Raw genomic sequence first — 21281 nt, 5'->3', positions numbered from 1 at the left:
TGATAATGTTGACTTTTACAAATCCTGGAAAGCTAAGGAAGTTCAAAAGGACTGGGAAATAGCTGATGCTTTAACAGTATTTTAAGAGGTTAATAGAACAATCATATAAAATGAATGATGTGGTTTCAAAAATAGACGTTTGATTGACAAGGGCACGCCGATATTAGGAACATTAGGAATTTCAGGAATTTCCTTGGTACTGTACAAAATATTAGTCCTTAACAAATTCAAGGCAGCACATATGAAGTAGATTAAAAGCTGGCTTGCTAGAACACAGTTCGAAGTAAAACAAAAAATTGTGAAAAAAACCTCATCCCGTGAAGATTCTGCAAAGATACTTCTATTCAATGCTAGGCCGCATTTCTACCAACAATCTGCAAGAAACAAACGCTAAAACAAATTTGCAGATGACACAAAAATTGATGGAGCTATAGATGGTGATAAAGGAAAAGTCCGTCCTGTAAAATCATTCAGAACAGGCGACAAAATGGGGTTTGCCTGAACAATTGTGTTTTAATGGAGATAAGTATAAGGTCACACATCGAGGAATGAGGAATGTAAATCCCAGTAGTAGGAAAGTGGTAAATCAAAAAGACTATAACCAACTTCAGAGTAAAATCAACTGGGAAGTGGATGACAGTGTGAGGCAAAGGTTAAGAGTGCAAACACAGCTCTTGGCTGGATGAATAGCAGAATACTGACCAGAAATCAGGCAATGACATACTGGAAGAACCATTACATTCTTGTCTCCATACTGAAGACACTGGAAGGTACTTAGGAAAAAGCTTAAGAAATAATTCAAAATCTGTTTTATATTGTGAGACTGAAGAAAAGAACGCATTTCTCCTTCAGGAGAGAATGGCTAGCGTAGCTTTGTTAATAACCAGCTACACGGTGCAGATAACCCTTTAAAACAACGTAGGGAAGGAAAAAGTTCAAGTAGCCGAAAGCCAGATCTAATCAAATTCAGGTCAGGAATGAGACATATTACAGCTTCAAAGCAATTCTGGACTAGAATTTTCACTATATATCTTTTAAAATGTGAATTTTTAGAACTCCAAGAACAGGCATTTTGCTTTAGGAGACTGCATTAAAACTAAGCTTTAAAAGCTCGTGTTGAAAGAAAACATGGCGTGCACAGAGCACGGAACAACGTGGGTGCCACGCACATATCTGCGCTTGGACAAGACTACACCGCCCCGGCTGCTGTTGTACCACAGCTAACTTGACTAAAACTAGCTTAGTTTCTCCGTGTCTTAACTGTAGCATAGGCACGTTGGCATATATGGGCACGACGAGCCTGATGAAAGAAGATGCCTGGGGATGGAGAAACGAAGAAAGTAAGAGCTGGGCGGCATGAAGCTCAGAGCCACCACAAAAAGGTCCCCACCCCAAATCCCACCGAACTGGGGCAAGCACGACTTGGGATCTGCGAGAGGGAGCAAGACCGTATCACAGGAGAACCGTAGAGCAAGGAATAGGCATGAACTACATTTTACAAGATAAATATAACATCTAAATGTTTGAGAAAATAAAACGATTCAGGACTTCAGCTCCTAGAGTGATTCTGAACACCGGAGAAAAGCGACTTGGTCGTTCTGCACACACCTTAGGGCTGTTAGATCTCTTTCTAATAAACTACAGATTGGGCTTTTACATTACACCATTTTGGACAAGCTGATTATTTTTAGCATAATAATCCGCATCAGATGTATTCCGTAATAATACTTTTTAAACTGCTCAGAGTGAAAGCTAGTATTATTCATCACTTCATTTCTTAAAACTTACATAATTAAAACAAGTCCTGTTGTGGTTTTTTGGTTTGTTTGTTGTTGTTTTTTTGGTTGGTTTTTTTTTTGTTTGTTTGTTTGTTTGTTTTTTTTTTAAGTATTAAAGATGGTTTTAAGTTTCACTATATTGGAAAACTCAATGAATTATAATCACCTCAATTGCATCGTCGTACATTTTCCTTGCCTCCGTGTCCATCTTGTCTGACATAAGCCAGGCTTTCAATAAATATTCATAAAAACTGTCTCCCAGCCCGCCCACGGATGTGTGATCTGTAGGAGGGAAAGAGGAGAAAAAAAAAAAAGTTGAAGTTGTTATATAATAGCACCTTAAATTTATTCAAAATATAAACTTACGTTTTTAAGGTCTACTGCTGCAGAATTATCAACGTTTTACGCCTGTTTAGCAGGACGAAGCTGCACTGTATCCCCTCTCCCCTCCGAACTTGCTTCACAGGCGTGGAACCTGCTGCATGCGTTCACTATTTGTCATTCCGCACAGGCTATTCCTCATGTCAGAAATGTAATTTAACCTCTGGTTTTACCTCATTCCACAGAACCTGTTTTGCTGCTAGGGTTTGGGGATTTTTTTATTTTTTTTTTTAATATATGTAAAAAAGTATATATAAAAAACCATACGATCTCTGTATCCAGGATGCAAGCACGTCATGGGCCTGGCTGTGAACTGCCATGGACTACACAGAATCTGATCTTTCAGGAGATTTTAATTTCCAACAAGGTAGTTACTTAACAGACTAACGAATTTCTCAAAGTAAATGATCTTATTTAAATGATTTCAAAATAATTTGAAGTTATTAATTGAAATTGAATTATTATCCCGTCAAAAGGCAGGCAAATTGCCTTTGCAGCGTCCAACACAAGCCCTGCTCTGCTCCACCGTGCCCGAGCAGCCGTGCAGAGCCACGTGCCACAGGGTAAGGCTGCTTGACCTCTGGAACCCACCACCACGTAAACTGGACCTCCTAACGCGCACATTTCTTTTTTTGTTACCTTTTTTTATCCCTTGCAGAGGTTGCCTTTCACAAGTAGAGTCATCGCGCTGACAGATCACATGAGAACTACCTACGTTTCCCTTTGGGTGAGCTATCGTACATCCCCACAAAAAGCCTACTGATGGTCTGACTCGGTCTCGGAGCTCCTGTTCCAGCCGCGGGAAGCGCTCCCTCCGTCCACCCTTCAGTCAAAAAGCAGTCCACACTATGAGACTTAGTGACTCCGACCAGAACAGCACGTAACCTTTTCCTTCCCAACGCTACAGCCCCCGAAACGCTGGCACCAGAACAGTCTCAGTCTGCTGAAGCTAGGCGAAGGAAATGTTTAAGACCAACTTTGTCACCATGCCAGAAAGCCACTGCCCTAAGCATGGCTGCTATAGTCATGCACGTTCCCTTTTACTGGGTGGAAAAAAAGAAAAGATACGATACTTTGTTTTCCAAAGTACGTCAAAGACGTGTTATTATTCACAGCCTTTCTGGGATAAAGGTGTAAAACAGAGGTTGGAGCTCTCCTTCTGTTCCTTCTTCCTCCAAGCGCGGTCCTGTCCCATCATGTCTGCTTGTCTCTGAAGGTGTGAGCAGGAGGTGGATGCTTCTCTCCTAACTCTTCTAGCTGCCTCCTGACTCCTCTGCTACTTACCACTGGATTTCTAAACAGAGGAAGGAGCCATTGTAGCTTTGCCATTTGGTTTCAGGTTGTGAATTCGGAGCAAACTACTTCACGTCCTTCTCTTGTATCTCAGCATCTCCTCGACAGCCTTTTCACACCCAGCTACTCAGTGATTTAACTACAAACAATGAGTTTTCATAAGCTTTCTAGCTCGGAGCTGCAAGACGGCATTCAGGTCAGGAGTCACTTTCTTCTGCAAGTGCCAGGGCTGGTAATTACTGCTTCAATGCACCATTACATTCTCAAGTAGAAACAAGAACTAAGGGTCTGTGGTTTTCAGAAAAAAAATAAACAAACCGTCCCAAGACTTCAAAGTTACGACTAATGTCAGCACTGCTCCGGGACTGTCTGCACAAGAGACACGGTTTAAAACCACTGCTGTTAAGCTGCTGCCGGATTTCTTTCACAGATGCGCTCAGTCCCCAAGCAGGACAGGGCTGCTGAACCCTCAGCAGGGTTCATCGCGCAGCAGCTCCAGCTGGGTTCGGGGCAGGAAAGAGCAGGAAGACGAGGGGAAAAGGTTTATCTCCTGAACAGGGAAATCCATGTTCCAGGTGAGCTTCCAAAGTCAATCATCAGAAACACACCCCATTTCACATCTGCTTCTTCAGGCAGGCATTTGGGAACTGTCTCTGCTGTCAGCAGCTCTTCTCCTCCACATTGCTTCTTGTCTTCAGGGAAAGTACAGGGAACGCAGGAACCAGTAGCATGGGGACACACCGGACTCAGCGCCATCCCCCGACAGCCTTTTTTGCACCTTCTTCATGCCTTCAGAGCTGTGCAAGCCTCTCGGATACAGGTCCTCCTCCCACTCGGCAAGCGGGAAGCAAACGTGGTAAGGCTGAGGGCTTCCGAGGGCCTCGCAGCTCCCACCGGCAGCGTTTTCTTCACTCCCGTTTCGCACACCTCGCTCCAGATCTCGACTGCTAGGAGTTTTCAAGGCTCCTCTCTCATCAAGCAGTGGGCTCCTGCCCTCCCCAGCTGATGCCTTGCGCAGCTGGACCGGAGGGCAGACCTGCCAGACAGGGCGAGCTGATTCTGCTCCTCTTCAGCAGCAGGAAAGGGAGAGACGAAACATTTCTGGTGGTCACACATGATGAGACCTCGCAGACAGATATCTTTCACGCAGACGGGAAGCAATACTTGGAGGGAGCCGACTGCGTTGATACCGCTGTCTTTATTGCCCTGACCCCTCCCCAGCTGCAAAAAATAGCCGAAAGACGTGGAAGCGAAAAGGAGGCCACGGCAGCAGCTGAACCGAGCTTTCAGCACAGCAAGTTCCCCGACTTCTACAGCTGCATTCACTGCACCCTAGCAAGATCTTCTTCAAGTCTTCTGCTAGTGTCAGACGGTGTTGCTAAAGCAGAATTTGCTGCGTTTTGTGTAAGGGCTATAACTAGAAATGGCTGAAAATTAAAATACTTTTTGTGACAGATTGCAGTACTTTGACAACTTGCTCTCACCTAGAGTGGAAATGCTAAAGAAATATTTTTCAAGCTTCCTTAGCAAATATACAGCTGGTGAAAACTGTAGATTTGGGTCATCACATATCATTCTCTCCTATAAACAAAGCTCCCTCCCCAAACTTATCATCAGGAGGTCCATGGCAGTTATCACTGTCTCCTGCTATTTGAGCTACAGCTCAAACGGATTCAGAGATTTAACTCAGCTCAACTCAAAACACTTTGCTCATAAAAATGTTTTGCCCGTAAAATCTTTTAAAGTTTTTCAATCAGCGCTAACCTTGCATGTCAATCCAGAGTACTAAAAAGGAACAACTCGGGATTTGAATAACTGAGTTTACAATAGCGTCTTGGCACTGGGCACTCTTCAGCAGACAGCCGTGAAGGTAAGTATTATGTTTAAAATGTCTACAAGTATTTTGCAAATTTAAAAACGGATTTAATTTTTCACATAGTTGATCTGCAAGAATTATTTAATTGCCTCTATGTCATTTAAAGGTTCTTAGTGTGAAGAAGCGTTTCGCAGTGAAATCCTGAAGTAAAATTCTTTCCAGATTAAGACAAATATAGCAAAGAGAACAGAAGTATGAGGGCATATCAAATACGGCAGAAGCCACATATTCTGTTCAATGGCATGTATACATTTTTAGAACATTCATTCCTTCCAATCAAGACAAATTAAGATATTTCCTTCATTCCCCATGTTTCAAATGGGGGCCCAGATGACTGGGTAAACGTAAAAGGATTCCAGTCAAGGATTCCTTGGGAAGTCTTATTTGAAACTAAAAGACATAGTAGCTGCAGTTGCAAAGAACACCTTCAACTCTTGCAACCAAAAGCAATTACAAAAAGCCCTCTATTTTTTAATATTATTTCTGGTTTGTCACACACCTGAAAGCCCGTTGTGTGCAAACCTGTGCAGTCAGCCTGTTTGCAGGCTTCCTCCTCGCCAGAAAGAGCCAAATAAAATCTTAGTAGAAAGACAATGATATTTACAGTTCATAGCGACATTTTTGCTCAGATACTTCAAAAGATTTACATCCTGCTAAATATTGGCATTTTTCTTCTTAACAAACAGCATGCAACCGAAACAAACCCAATCAATTTCATAGCAATATTTTAATGAGTTTTTAATTTATTGATAAAAGAAGATCTATATATTTAGTCAAATATTGCGTCTCAGCGACTATCCCAAAAATCACATCCGTCTCTTTCCCACAGACCGAGTGGAAGACCTTCTTTTAAATTCTCACACCATCATTAGCTAATATTCCTAAAGCTAGTTTCGCTCCAGATGCTCCTGTTCCTATCAGCAAGCCATGAGCTCGCTGCTGAAACGGGCTCCCCTGACGAGAACCAGGACAAGGACTTCACAGCGCGCCGCCGAACACGCAGCAGGTCAGCAAGGAGCGTACGTGCTCTCTGACCGAAATGACAACGCAGCCCGGCGTGAGATAGGAGGGAGAGTCTGTGGCTCTCCGGTGATTTGTTCTCTGTAAATGAAATTGTTTCTTTACAAACCTGGGGAGACAAATAAACTCGGTTTTCCTCAGCTAGCTCTCCAGGGCGTAGGCAGCAGCGTTCCCCCTCCTCAATTACAGGCACCGGGACACATCTGGCTCTTGGTCCTCTCCAGGACTAATTTGTTGGGATGGCAGTAGATAATAGGGATACACTAGGCATTCACCTAGCTCATCCTCCTCTCTCGTACCCAGATCTACCCAAGGGCTGTGAATAGCTTCCTCCACAGCAAGGCGGTTTCCAAACGAGCGGCAGTGTTCCCCAGAAGCCGGCCCTGGCAGCGGGCTGCAAGGTACAGCCATGCGCTCCTTCCTTCTGTTTACAGGCAAAGTTGGGTTCGGTGAGCAATAAAGTACTTCCCACAACAACGATAACATTAATAACAAAACCTGCTCTAACGAAGGCCCACCTGGTCTCTAGAGCAAACTTAAGATGTGCAAATTATTTTTAAGCAGATGGATTTAAGCAGTTAACGGCAGCTTAATGAGGCAAATTAAAAACAATTCATGATTTGCTAAACCCTCTCTGCTTTGTGCCTTAATTGTTCAATCGCCGTTTCTTGGCAATGAGCGGGAATAAAGGAAGGAGCCGGGCGTTGTTGCGAAGCACGGGCCAGGACGGGTGCTGCGGGCCTGGGGCCCGGTCAGCCTTCAGCGGGCGGGGTGAGCCCCTGCCCCTTCCCGCCCCGGCGCGCCGCCGCCGCCGCCGCCCGTCCTCCCTGCGCGGCCGCGCGAAGGATGTTTGGCACGCGCCGGCTGCCGTGCTGACAAGCGCCGCGGTGAGATAGCGTCCTAGCAGTACGTAAGCACAAGCAGGACGTGAGGATCAACTATGCCAACAGTATTTTTAATTCACGAATTTGCAACTGTAACAGTGATTTACTATTTTGAAGCACAGACGGCTAGAGAACAACCAAGCAAAGAATTAGAAATCCAGCAATATGTTGAAGAAAGTCCAGTCTTAGAACTGGAATTGTTAGTTATGACGCTAAGTAAGGGAAAGCTAACTTAACCCCGCCGACAGTGCCGTAGCCAGCAGGCTGGGAACAGCACGAAGAACAAACTACCGATTCATCGCAACCAAAAGAAGAGTGGTGCAGAACTAATTCGCAAGAAAAGAACCAAGTAGTAAAAGGGGAGGCCGATTTTCCTTAAGGATCACAAACGCTGTACCTTTGACAAAGTGCTATGTAATACGTCAGGAAAGGAGTTCAAGAGTGGAAAAGGTAAGTGACTGGGAGGGAGCAGTGAAGTCATTACTGATTATTAATTAGGTTAATTATTAATTAAGCTAATATTAACTTCCATTAAGAAATCCACACACCCCATCACCATTAGCTGCTCTGGGTACCAACTGGCCTCACGCTGCAGGAGCCCTCTTTCTCTTTGTAGGAAACTTTTAAGGAATTGCTTTTCTGTTTGTCTTCGGAGCAGCTCTGATTAAATTTCAGTTCAATCTTTACTTTATGTAGTTGGCCTTAGTGCCCCTCAGCTGCTCTAAATAGGTGCAAGCTCCCTTTCTAATCCTTTAATCCAGAAAGCTGAGGAAATTGCAGCTGCTGCAGTTCACAGTGGAAATTCAACCTAAGGATGCCATAAGCCATAGTGGATGGCTTAAAAGTGCAAACACTTGTAAATTAACTGCAGCAGAGGCAGCCCTGATAAAGGAGGTGGAGGTGCAATTTTTAGTCAGCTATGAATCATTTATCACGTTACCAGCACGAGAATTTTTCTGACAACACGCAGGTTGTCACATAACAGAGCTACGTTCAAAGCACGGTTCAGGCTGCAAAGCCAAGCATCTGTAAGTTAGGAGACAGCCGAACAGACATCGCTTCCCGTTCTACTGCTGGTGCCACCACAGATTCAAGCAAGAAGAGAAACCCAGCTCGGCTCCTGCAACCTGGGGAGGTGTGATCGCACCTGCTCAGCACCAGAGAACGGAGCAGCTGAACCCTGAGTACTCCATATGGACAAAGCAGACGTGAATATTTTTCAAAGGCTTGGAAAAATACGGATGGTTTTCTCCTCAAGCAGTCCTGAAGCAAATAATTCTCACAGTGTAAAATACCTAAGACATGATGGGTTTTGAGTTTCTTAGCTGTACACTTAGGAAAACCAAACTTTAGTCTGGGTAGAACCGCATTCCACCTCTACCTTCATTTAGAAATGGCTGAAGCATTTTTGTCAGAGCTGTTTAAAAAAAAAAAAAAAAACCAACCAAACAGCTTGAGGCAGACATAATATTCCAGTTGGAAGAGCTGAAGTTTGGCAGCTACAAGAAACTGAAAACACTTAATGGAAAGTGTGGAGCAATCTGAACTGTAAGTGCTACCAGTTTCTTATGTAATAAAATTAAGCAAAATGACGTCCTAGAACTGTAGTGATTATCAAACTAAAGATTAAAATTCTCAAACTTGCACAACTCAAGGGTGTGCAAAGACAATGCAAATAATTTGAAGCAGACCAGCAAGTACAACTAGCCCAACTAATACATGTACTTAGGTAACTCATGCTGTTAGAACCAAAACACATCTTCAAATTGAATGTGGTTTATGATTCTGTAATGTCAAAGGAGTACCCTAATTATATTAATCTCTTTCCACAGCAATGTGTGCAAGCACTTTCAAAACCCAGTTACACCATATCCAAATCGTACCTTCAGGAATTATTTATAGACACTCCTTTTCAAATGCATAATTCATATGCACGTTTAACCTTCCAATAACACCAGAATCTTTAACGCACTAAACAAAGCTTTTATTTGTTTAGCTTTTTCAGCATCTTGCTCAACAGACCAGCAAAGCGTCTTAACCTTGAAGACTTATAAAAGCATATTCCCTGTAACGCGCGGCTCTGCTGCATCTCATTAAAACAAAGTTTTAACAGATTAACTTGCTCTTGGCTTCTAATGAATAATCACATTTGAATGCAGCCTCTTCTTGGAACACAGTTAATTACATTTGTACATGGTTGTAAAGCAAAAGGGCAAGGGGAATTCCCCATCAGAGATTACATAGGTTATTTTATATTCAAAACACATGCGTGCTCCTAAATACAGAACAAGACAGAATATTTTGGAGACAAAAATTACGGACATCCGCCAACAGAGCAAAGAAAATTAAACAGCAGAGAACCACCCCCACCTCCTCATCTGCACCTGGTACAGGCGTGCCTACTGCTGGAAGTCTAGAAATCACGTTGTATTTTCATTTGTTCGTAATGTGCTCAACTGAAAGCAGATTTGAAATAAAAACCCCCACCCCAATAAATGCCTGCATCAACCCCCAAACTACCCATCACATAGATCACAAATCTCCAGTTCTATAACTGACGTTCCGACCACAAATCACAAAAGAAATCTACTTGCTAAATCAAATAAATGTGCGAAGATGAAGTCAGGTGAGGAACTACTTCTACAACTATTTTTACAAGAAAAAAAATCAATTGTTTTAATCCTGCACCATTTCTATTCATGAGAAAGAAAATCTTTTCCTTAAGCCAAAGGAGAAAAAAAATCACCATAGAATTAAAGCATTAGAAACTACTACCCACAAGTCCAAATTGAAGGTCATTATCTGAAAAGTTTTGGAAAATACTTTTTGGAAAATACAGGCCTACGCGACACAAGTCCCTTCGCCTCCGTTTAGCCTAGGGATGTTTTGCCAGGACCTGACGTTACATTTCACCATTAGATTTCTCGCGGCTCTTGGCATTGCTGGTTTCTCAGTGCTGTCTATAGCACGGAGGGGTATTAACAGACATAATTTAAGAGCCTACTGCTAAACCAGGCTCCTAGTAAATAAACAACCAGTGTAAGGGTGGGGGCGAGAAAATGCCCGGTACTTTCATAGTTAGAGGAGAATACTAGCAGCTTGAGCTGGCAAAGACAGGGATTTTCCAACACTAGCATTTCCTCCCTACCCATAATTAGACTATCAACCTGTTAATTTATGCTACAACTCTATTTTATTATCTGAAATATTTATCTGCAATATTTCTTTCACCTTTTGAAAGACCACTTCATTCTTCAGTATTATTCACCTCACCTTGCAATCTGCAGGGGTTTTAATCTTCCAGAGGTGGATGTAAAGACTAAGAGAAAGGGTTTCTTGCTTAATTTTAACAGTGAAAGTCCTGATTACAGACATTCAGATGGTGATTTATTTATCAATCTCTGCGGCACCTTTGAAAGTTTGCATTCAAGAGAGCCACTCTTCCTACGTATCAGGCAGAGCTGGCAGTGCCAGGACAGGATCCTTCAGCTGGCACGCTGGTTATTCTCAGTATTAGTGGGGATATGCACAATATGAGAGCACCTTCTTCATCAAGTCATCTGGGTAAGGACGATTCAGGATAAAACAAATACCAAATGACAAGGAAATTGGTAAATTAAACGCACAGACATTAATGAGCAAGTGGTAACAGACAATAACACAGACCAGAACTCTTCAGCTACTGATTGATGGGCCATTGAAGGAACCACTCGGCCACAGCCTCCAAGAGCCAACCTGAAATTTGGCACTGATAAGAAGGGGGGGAACATAGTTGTCATGAGCATGAGGTAGGACTGTGCAAAAGGTATTTATGGGACAGCAGAAAGGGCCTGTGGCTTTAGATAAAACTTACTATGGGCTGTTTAGGGCCAAAGGGAAGGAAAGGGAAGGATCAGGGTGGATTGGGGAGGAATGAGCAAAGGAAAAATGGAGAGGACGTGGGTTAAAAGGGCCTGGTCCCATCTAAACGGGCTGCTGATCAACACACTCGTCTGCCTGAGCCCTGCACCCTACCAGCACAGTCTGCCTTACCTTCTTACTAAATCCTTTATTTTTTGTGTGTAATCCCACTCACTATCCTATGTGTGAGTGCTGCAAGGTGTAAGAGAAGAGGCCATGGGTCGCGGAGCCTGCAGGTCTAGGTGCCAGCACCTGGAGAGACTGGCATGCAAGAGAGGTCTGGGTGCCAGTAACTGGAGGGACTGGGATGCATGTTGCAAGGTCAGAGAGCCAGCAACTGGAGGAACTGGGATGCATGTTGCAGGGTCAGAGTGCCAGCAACTGGAGAAAGGGGCTGCAGGTCACAGGGGCCAGCAGGTCTGGGTGGCGGTGGCTGGAAGACCTACGTATGTTTGTCCTTCCCAGTGAATTCAATCCCGAGTGCATGGGGAATTCATTAGCAAACGTCAAGCTGGACGAGCTGGTGCGTAGGAGGAGACCTGCATCTGAAAAGGCCCAAGCTCCGAGCCGATGGCTGCATACGGGGCTCAGGGTTCAAGCATGGGTATTAGGTAGACTGAGAGCCTTTACTGATACCTGAAGGATCCGTGAGCGTGAGGGTGCTTGCGAAGAGCATGCGAGTGCGTGCATCTATTTGACAGTGAACCTCAGGAGGAGGAGCAAGCCCTGAGTACCTGTACTCATGCTTTACGTGAGCTGTGGCAGCACTACGTGTGGGTGCTACAAAGGCAGTGCTGTCGGTGGCAGCCTGCATGGGCAGCTGCGTTAGCGTCCTCGTAGTGCACGTGTGCACCTCTCCAGGATACGTCCTCAGCCTCGCTACCGGCCAAACCTGCAACCGGGAACGGCAGCGGCCACATCCATCAGGCTGGGATGGAGAGACCTCCGCCTGGCTGGGCTTCAACAGCTGGGAAGGAGCAATCCCAGGTCTTGGAGTCTGCTGGATGCAGCGGCTTTCTTAACATCTTTAACAAAGTGCATTACAAAACATCTAGATCAAATTTATTTTCAATTTTCCTTTAAATACTGACAAATAAATATAGACAGACGGTGCTATGTATTTGATACAATCTTATATCACAAATGGAAAAAGATAGGGTATATTACTCATGGTTTGTCTGTTACCTGCAAGAATTTAAATGAAGCAGTTAATTACCTAGATCAGCCCAAGAGCATTAGACTAAAACCAGCTGTACGGGCAAGCATACAAATTTAGGAATATTCGCCCAATATTTGCACTGATTTAATGACAGTAATTTAAAATTGTTTCTATTGCTTTTCCTACACGTGAAAATTGCACCATTTTAAGTGTAAATCTAATCCAATTAAATTAAATCCACAGACGCCTTCTCTATATAGTATTGTAAAATTAAAAGTGTTTGGTTTGGTTTAATTTAAGCATTTACTATTGAAAATGAAAGACCACCTGAAGAAACTGAAATATGCACATCCCCAAAGGCATTTGCTTTGGATTATTTAAAGGCTCGCCTACAGCACAAAGTGCAGAAAGAGAGGACATAAATTTCTCCCATTCGGCCGCCCTGTTTGTGCCCCTGCTTACTCCGTAGCAGCAGACGCAGGGAACTGCAAGAACGCGAGGCCATCACCTCAAGGTGCGAAAGGCAGTCAGCGTGTGTAACAAGGCAGGCTAAATACCAGTGAGAATCCTCTTATTTGCCTTCAGAGGATAGTAATCACTTTGTACATGAAAAATAGCATTTAAATTTAGTGCTTTAAACACACATACCTGGACCAATATCACATTGTTGGCGCGTCCTTGTAAACGTGGTGACAGAGTACCCCTTATCGGGCTTTTAACTTAGTCCACTTGCAAACCTGACTAAAAGGGCTTGGCTTTGGTAAACGTGAACAAAGCACAGCGCAACGGATTGCAGTCTGAACGTTCATCACGTCAGCATTCAGCAATGGTAATTTCAGTATCTGCTACCACATTCCTAATAGCCACGCTCAGCTCCTGCGCCGTAAATTCACATACTAGCTTACGTTACAGTAACCTGTTGATGGGCTCGCACTATCGCTAAGGTGTCCGCAACACGGAAGGCTAACATAGAACAGATATCTCTGGTTATTTTCTTGCATATGGAAGCCATATACAGTCTAAAAACCAGTTTTAGTTAAACTGACACAACTTTCTTGCGTAGCCAACCCAGGTAACTCCAAAGGCAGCCCAACTGCAGGACTTGAGATGTGAAGCCAGAGCGATCCGAGTTCCCCTTCAGTAACATTATTACTTCCAAGAGATGTTGGAACCCGATGAAACGCAATAATTTGTTCTCGATATTGAAAAGTAGACAGGAAGAATGCCCAATTTACAGAAATGTGCGAACACGAGTGGCGTGTCTGACTTGGCAATTACATGCAGATCGGCATTTTCTTTGTTATGGCTGTACTAGTTGGTATTCTCATCTAACCGGTTTGCAAACGCAAACAGGAATTAAATTTTCTCAACATCTTTTCATTTTTTCAAAAAATCATTTTTGTTCAGTACAAATTAATTTCCATAATTCTGAAATCTCTTGCTTTTAATCAAAGTTCTAGTCATTATATCTGCTTAGGAGGCCTCTCTAAAAAGCCCTGTCACTGCTTTTGAAAATAATCAAAATTCAAAGTTCTGATGCTTACACCAAACCAACCGCTCACCGAGTGAAACAAAAAGCTAACGAGGCTAACTGTAGGTTAATGTAAGAGGTTAGAATATGCTTCTTGCGAGCTATTTTCCTTTCAGTCTTACAGAAACTGAAACCTCAGGGCAAAAGTACTGTAAATCACTTGTTCCTACTGGACCTTAGTCCACAAGTAAAAACTGAATCTGTCAACACTCCTGTGGGCATTATAGCTCTGCCTTCTAGCAAAAGCCCCAGTAAGCTGACAAATCCTGAGCTGAACCCATTAAAAAGCTGTCTGTCATGCCGCTCATGCTGTAATAACACCTGCCCATGGCAGGCTTAAACCCAGATATTTAGCCCTACACGTGACATCATTTTCCTCCTCTTGGGTATAACAAACTCAACCTGCTACACAGCAGTAAGAGTCCAATCGCGTACAGCTTTATTACGAAGGATTTCTACTGGGAAGCACGGAGGTTTAGCGGTGACCAGTAAGCCATTCACCGGGCGGTTTTTAGGACTGGGTTTTATGGTGTTCAAATGGACAGAAGAGATGGGACGGCACGGCAGTGCCTGTCTCTGCTGCCTCACCAGGCGAGCGGAAAAAGACGGTAATCTGTCGCCAGAACCCTTCTTCGGGGGGCTATGTAAAATGCATTAAATGCACATGGCAATTTATATTTGTAAAAATGTAAACATTACAAAGACATGGGTATAGATTAGATTTATGTCACACTATATGACTCTACTCATCTCTCCAACTTGTTAAGAACCTGGAAGCCATGGTCACGTCCTTCTTGATGAAACCGTAATTACCGATGGACTGGTAAGTTACTCTGCTGATTATACCTTTTTAGGTATTTGCAACAGCAACACTAACCGGTTTGAAAGAAAGAAAACGCACGGCTTCGTAAGCACCAGCAGAAGCAGCGGAACAAGGAGCGAAAAGGCCAGTCTGTACATCACGGGGCACCGTCCCCAGAACATCAAACCTCAGCAGTGAAACCGCAGAAGACGCTGTTTGCACCGAGATCAAAGGCCTGCACTCGGAGGACTCAAACCGCAGCAGGAATGACTCAGCGGACCCTGCATCCTAACAGCAGGAGGACGGCGACAAGGTTGCAGCGTATTACATACACCATTCCCCCTCCCCAACCCAAGAGGAGAACAGACCGCATACATATATTTTAAGCATATACTTAAATGAGGAAAAAACAGACAATACACGGCAACATGGCCTAAGATCTATGGAGGCTAGAGACAGAAATATTCTCAGGTATAGAAAAACCTCATAACAACTGCTGATCCCTAAACGGCCTGAAAGATCTGTCCAAAAACTTGCTCATCGCCGCCATTCAAAAACCCTAGGTATGTGAAGAGGACTGGACAGCAGTGTCCCTTTTTCTTTGAGTCCAGACAACTTGGACATGTCTTGGCACCTGTGAGAATGAGTGAATTAAACTTATGAGAAAATGAGAGTAGGTAAAAATCAGCTGGCTTAATGACTCTGTAAACAAATATCACCTTCCCCTTCCATAAGACCTAGCACTGAATTTTATTACTCTAATTTCCTAACACCAGCAGCTGAGATATAAGCTTTGTATTTGTGAATTATATCCAGTTCAGACAAGGTTCTGACAGACAACATGACATTCAGATTCTGCAAAATCTGAGATTCAAAAAAAGAAAGGCAGTATGTTGCGAGACCTTACATGGGCTAAGAAGTTACTTACAGGGCAGCGTAAGTCACTGCACACATCTCTGGAGCAAAGAGGAAAAAGGAAGGAAAGATTTCGAAATGGGCTATCTCAAAGGCACATCAGTTGCTCACACTAGCATTTAATACTTGGGATTGCAAGTCAAATAAAGTAGATGCAATCCTTGTGGGTTTTTGGGGTTAAAAAACACAAAACGAGGATGTGCCTAGGCTCCTTGGGCAAATACCTCTGAGAAGGTACCAAAATACTGTATCAAGTGTCAAGGCGGAAGGTACCAAGAACTTTCCACAAAATTCTTGTTGCAAGAGGAGATACGTGACGCTTACAGTCCTACGGGGCCACACCAAAGCCACAGAAAATGTTTGCGACTCCTCTTTTCTTCCACAAATCTGTCTTGCAATAGGAATTGTCTTTAAGTGTTCAAGTTTACCTATCAGCCTGTTAGAACAAAGCTAAACAGAAAAACAACACGGAAGTGTTATCTTTTTTCTCTTATTAACATCATGTAATTTTTTTCTTTTAAAAAAATAAATTAAAAGGTAAAGACAAAACATAACTGCTGAGAAAACCTGACCTAAATGGATTCTTCCATTATATATTTCATTTAGTACTCTCTGGAAAATCAACTGGTAGCAATAACATTAATTAGTCTGACTGCTACGTGCACATCACTGATGTTTTTATTACTCTGAATAAAGGTACCCACCACTAGCATATACCCACCGCTAGAACGACGGGTATAGAAACAGAAAATAAACCCGCCACTAGAACGATGCTATATTGCAGCTATATCCCGTATTTCTTCAACAGTGTATTTATGTAGATTTATTTTACCTACTTCACACCCCTCATGACTTAGAACGCTGTACAGATTAACAGAAAACCTAACTAGAACTGAGCCAAAAAAGTCTGAGGAGTGAAAAAAAATGTTAAAAGGAAGGGGGGGGGGGGGGGAAGAAAACCCAGAAAGGTCAGAGTCAGGAGTTACACGTATCTCGGCAAATGAAGAATTCTGAAATAATTCTCAGAAACTATCTGGAGAAAGTACTTTGTACAAGACAAGATGCATCCAACTGAAGGTCACAGCAAAGACGAAAAGGGCAGCTTTCCTAGAAGCTGAAAGAAGCAAAGTTATGCTTTGGTACTCTTCCCCTTGTCTCAGTCCTTCCAGTACCAAAGAATATAACAAGCCAAACACGATGCTCTTCGAAATGACTTTCTGAGGGGGACACAAAAGCTTTGCCTGCCCTGAACACAGCAGTGGGACTCCAGTCAGTACCAGTACGGTGGACTCCGGCACGAGTCCTCCAGTGAACGGAGATGCAGCCTGTGAAGGCATCGCCCTTCCTTAGCTGGCTTCTGACGCAGGATACCACCTCTGCAGCAGAAGCTGAAGAAAAATTTCTGTCTAAGCCTCAGCTGTTCCAGCTCATACGTCCAGTGTTTCAGTGCATGCGTACCTTTACTGCAACTCCTTAAATTTCTGCAGATAAGATTCCCTGGAGAGTAATCTATCAGGGATACAACAGACGGTTTCCCATCATTCCATCCTGGTTTGTGGCAGGAAAAACAGAATTAGGGCTTCTTGCTTTCTCGTCCCCACAAAACTTTTCAAGACAGGTTTACAAATAATTGTTGCATTGGAGATATCTTAGTAACATTACCAGAACATCTGTATCTGCACTTGGAAGCTTATTTGCTCCAAAAAAACCCGTATACCCCTCCAAAAAAACCCCACCACCAAATTCAGGAAATAAGTTTGTGGCTAGTGAGCAGCACAGAAAAATTAAAGGCCCTATAAAGCTGTATTTCTTTTTATCCTAAGAACTTAAGTCTCAGCCTGTAATCCTAAACTTTAGTCCCAAATGTATTATCTTTCAAAATTCATTTAAATAGTATGTTGGAGCTCCATTAAACTTCTGCTAAGTTCAAGTTTTCGCTGTATGTTTATTCTCAGTGATCAGGATTATTCTCCTCCCAAGAGCTGCTAATTCTGAGCATTATTATTACAACTGACAAAAAGCCCCTAAAGAATCCAGTGACATGCCAAATTAGACTACTTTTATCAAAAGCAGCAGGAGCAATTGGTTAGGACTAGAACAAAGCAATAGAAAAAATTATTCCAGAACAACAATGTACAATTGTCTTTTGAATAAAGAATAGGTGAATATTTGTATTTGCTCACTTTCTTTTTTCTGAATGCATCATTAAACCTGAATTTGTCTGAGGAACTTATCTCTCATCAATCCACGTGTCAGTCTCAGAATGCGTCACTATTCACCCCAAGGTATCCGACCCTTGGGAGAGAATTTTGGCCGTAGCCATCAGATTAGACAACTCTCTTCACAGGCACTGCAAGGGCAGCTGCATTCATTTCCCTCGGCCACCAGACTCAAAGGCAGAAGCAAATTCCCAGTTTGCAAGCCAGCACATGTTCTGCTGGATATTTACAGCCAACCATTGAAATCCCCGAAACCTGTCAATGATGTCAAACAGGACAGAAATAGATCATCTTGCTTGTTTTTCCTAAATAAACTTGCATTCATGAAAGAAACAGGAACAGAAACCTTGAAGAAAAAGAATTCTCTTTTATTACACCCACTATGAAAGCACTAAACCACTCAGCTTTTCTTGGAAGAGCCACTTCAAGAAAAGTAATCATATTTGTCTCTCTCTCTTTGTGTTTTATCTCTCCACTTACATTGTCAGCAACAAAACCAATTTTTTCTTTTCATTCCAAAGCTTTTTTTTTAAAGCAAACAAACAAGAGACACATTGGTAACAGCAGGATCTATAGGGAGGTTCATCATGCCATTTCGCATGCCGTTAAGTAGAAGAATGATGGTTGTAAACATCAGTCCCCAGCACCAGGTGAAGGAGCTCAGATTTAACCACCACAAACAGGCATTACTTCTGCATTACCTTACAGTAATCCACTTACCAGATGGTTTGCACAACAAAACCAGGAACAAAATCAAAATGAGGAACCTATTTTCAGCCTCATTCTTTATTACTGAAGATTTTTATTGACTGACAGAAGTAAGGATAGGCATCAGATTTGGTAGGAAGCTGCTTTCAGAAAGTACCATTAAAATCGAGCTGCGTGACTTCAGAGACGGCGACGGGCAAAAATTGGTTTCAGGAGATCTCAAGTCTAAATAATCCCTCTACGTTGCATGTTTTCAAGCAATGCTGTTCATGCCCTACAGAATAATTTTTCTGACCTCCAACTCAGCAAAAAAATAAGAGCTTTAATTAGGAATGAATAAAATAAGAATACTTACGCTGACCCCATCGGCCTGTTCTTGGATTCAAATAGTTTGGATAAAGTCCATTAGGACGATCCATTTTTTGAAGTAACTTCCGAATGTGCATGACCTAAATTAAATCAAGAATCAGGATCACCACTAACAGAGTTCATCTGCCCTCTGCACATAGTTAAATCCAATCTTTTTTCTTTTTCTTTTCGTAGTAAGTTTTCTTAACCTGAAGCCAGAAGCTTTCTTGAGGGCTTCCTGCAGATTAGTACGTTTTTGCTTTTAAACGACTGCTCACATAAACACGTTCAAAAATTACAATTCTTAAATGTATGCTGAAACAAATAAGAAAACTTGTGTTGTCATAAATTTCTACTTGAAAAAAAGTCACCTGTTTGGTAACAGAAATACAAGTATGAAAAAAATTATCTGCTACCAAGAATGCAAATAGAATGCAATATAGAAAGTACTTCCCCTTTAATGCAATTTATGATGAAACAAGCTAAAAGACATTTGTATGCTAAAAAACTGTACTTGAGACCCACCTTGTTGTAGTACACAGGGTCCCCTGTCAAATAGCTGAGGTGGACGAATTCCATGTGCAGAGTACCAAACTCAGCGAGGATGCTGCTGCCAGCAGAAGCCCAGCCCCAGTTGCGACCCACACCACTGGAGTCCAACAAATGTGCATGAAAAAGGGAGAAGAGAACAAAAAAAATTCAGAATTACCATGCCCAACCCTCGTAACAGCCACCACAGCAAATTAAACAATAACAGCAAAATATTAACCCGTACTTAGGATTACAGGAGTTGTGGTTTGATTGATCGGTTGGTTCATTAGTTGGGTCTTTTTGGAAAAGAAGATACCATAACCTCATCAACCAGAAGTCCTGGGATTAAAAGATATAATATCTTGATGTCACAGAAATATAGCGTCCTAACACCGGGCCCAGTCTCAATTGCTGTTTATTCATTGCACGTTCCTAGGAACAAGAACCAAAAGCAATTCTCGGGCAGACGAGCACACTGCCGAAGGTGGCAGCCTGCGCGTCCTTGTTCTGCCAGCATCTGCTGCGTTCCCTGTGCTCGTGAGGGATGTGCTTCCAGTCGGTATCAAGTCATCACTCCTAAATTACCCCTGGTTTAATCTAACTCGGGACTTTTCACCACCTTCCAGGAACGGGTCTTTTAATTTCTGAAGTCAACTACATTTTCCTGGAGATCACTTCGATCTTCTTCTCATAAAAGATTTCAGTGATCAGTAAGACTACAACCAATTAGAAATGTCTTCTTACTTATTTTTTAAATTATAAATTAGAAAAGAGGAAAGGTAAAGGAAAAATGTTGGTTATGGAGCAGTATTTGTAGCTCTGACTTGAGCCACACCACCACCTTTTAAAGTACAGTAACCACTGTTTACAGTGTAGAGAGACAGAATTCATAGCTTGTCTCCCTGGTTTTTTTGTACACCTCTCATGAAAAGAGAAAATTAAGTGTTTCATTACGAATACAAAAGCTAATAAAACACAAGTCGATAATTTTCCAAGTATTTCTTTCAGGTCTTGTCTTTTACTGCATGTCAGCCTCATGATGAGCGTTCTCAGATACGCCAGCCACTCTGCCTTCTGCCGCAGGTTCTGTACGCTAGCAAGAGACCGACGCGGTAAACGCGTAACCAACAGCGGCACACAGGAGATTTCTGGCACTCCGATCCTTTCCCCTCCACCTGCAGATCCTCCCCCCTGGTTCTGCCGTCCTGACCGTGCTCTGATACCCGACCTACGTGATCGGCCTCCGTGTTTTACCAATAAGTATCCACGCATCTACTGCTTGCAGTTTCTTAAGCCTCGCCATCGAGGTTGCTCGAGCCAGCGAACCGGACGCCCGAGGAGGACGGCCACCAGGGCCATTTGAACATACTGGAATCACGGCGCAGGCTTGGGCTAAACAATGTCAAAATAAAAAACCAACGTATGCACAGAGGAGCTTCAAGCCATCTGAAACCGCAGGAAGAACACGAGACTGAACAAACCATAATGCCACGCAGAACGCGCGCAGGGAAATTTAACGCAACCACAGGGGGTCAAATCAATGGGGAAAGCGCAGCACAGGCAAAGCAGAGAAGAGCAGGCGCGGGGGGCCAGGCCCTGCGCCAACAGAGGGGCAAACCACAGCTCCACGGTCTTCGCCCGGGAAGCGACAGCACATGAGGATCGTTTCCTGATGGCAAAAAGGCACGCAGGGCTAATGCTCTCCAAGCAGGCCTAAATTTCTTCACAGTCTGACAAAACACAACAAATCTCTCTCCTAAAAGGAAAACAATTTAAACCAATTCAAAAGCTCTCTGCTATTTACTATCCCGAACTGCTTAAGTGTACATGCGATCTAGACATCCATCCTAATTCAGCGACTGCTGAAGAACATATAAAAATTTTTAAAACGCCTTGCATCAAAAAAGCCCTCAAAATCTGAGGGAAATCCCAGCAC

The 21281-nt window shown here is 43.0% G+C and overlaps 1 protein-coding gene across 2 annotated transcripts in view; it reads right to left on the bottom strand.

The window, feature by feature from the left end:
- MAN1A2 (mannosidase alpha class 1A member 2) overlaps positions 1-21281 on the bottom strand; it is a 140799-nt gene that overhangs the window by 28997 nt on the left and 90521 nt on the right. For both annotated transcript variants that reach the window (XM_082304291.1, XM_082304292.1), the window contains exons 7-9: positions 19340-19463; positions 18822-18915; positions 1945-2060 (exon numbers count right to left, since the gene is read on the bottom strand). In XM_082304291.1, the coding sequence (XP_082160417.1) occupies positions 1945-2060; positions 18822-18915; positions 19340-19463 (334 nt within the window). The remainder of the gene's footprint in view (positions 1-1944; positions 2061-18821; positions 18916-19339; positions 19464-21281) is intronic.

Source organism: Platalea leucorodia (genome assembly GCF_965183815.1).
Source record: "Platalea leucorodia genome assembly, chromosome: 2".
Classification (NCBI taxonomy): Eukaryota; Metazoa; Chordata; class Aves; order Pelecaniformes; family Threskiornithidae; genus Platalea; species Platalea leucorodia.
This window is presented reverse-complemented; position numbering and strand designations above follow the sequence as displayed.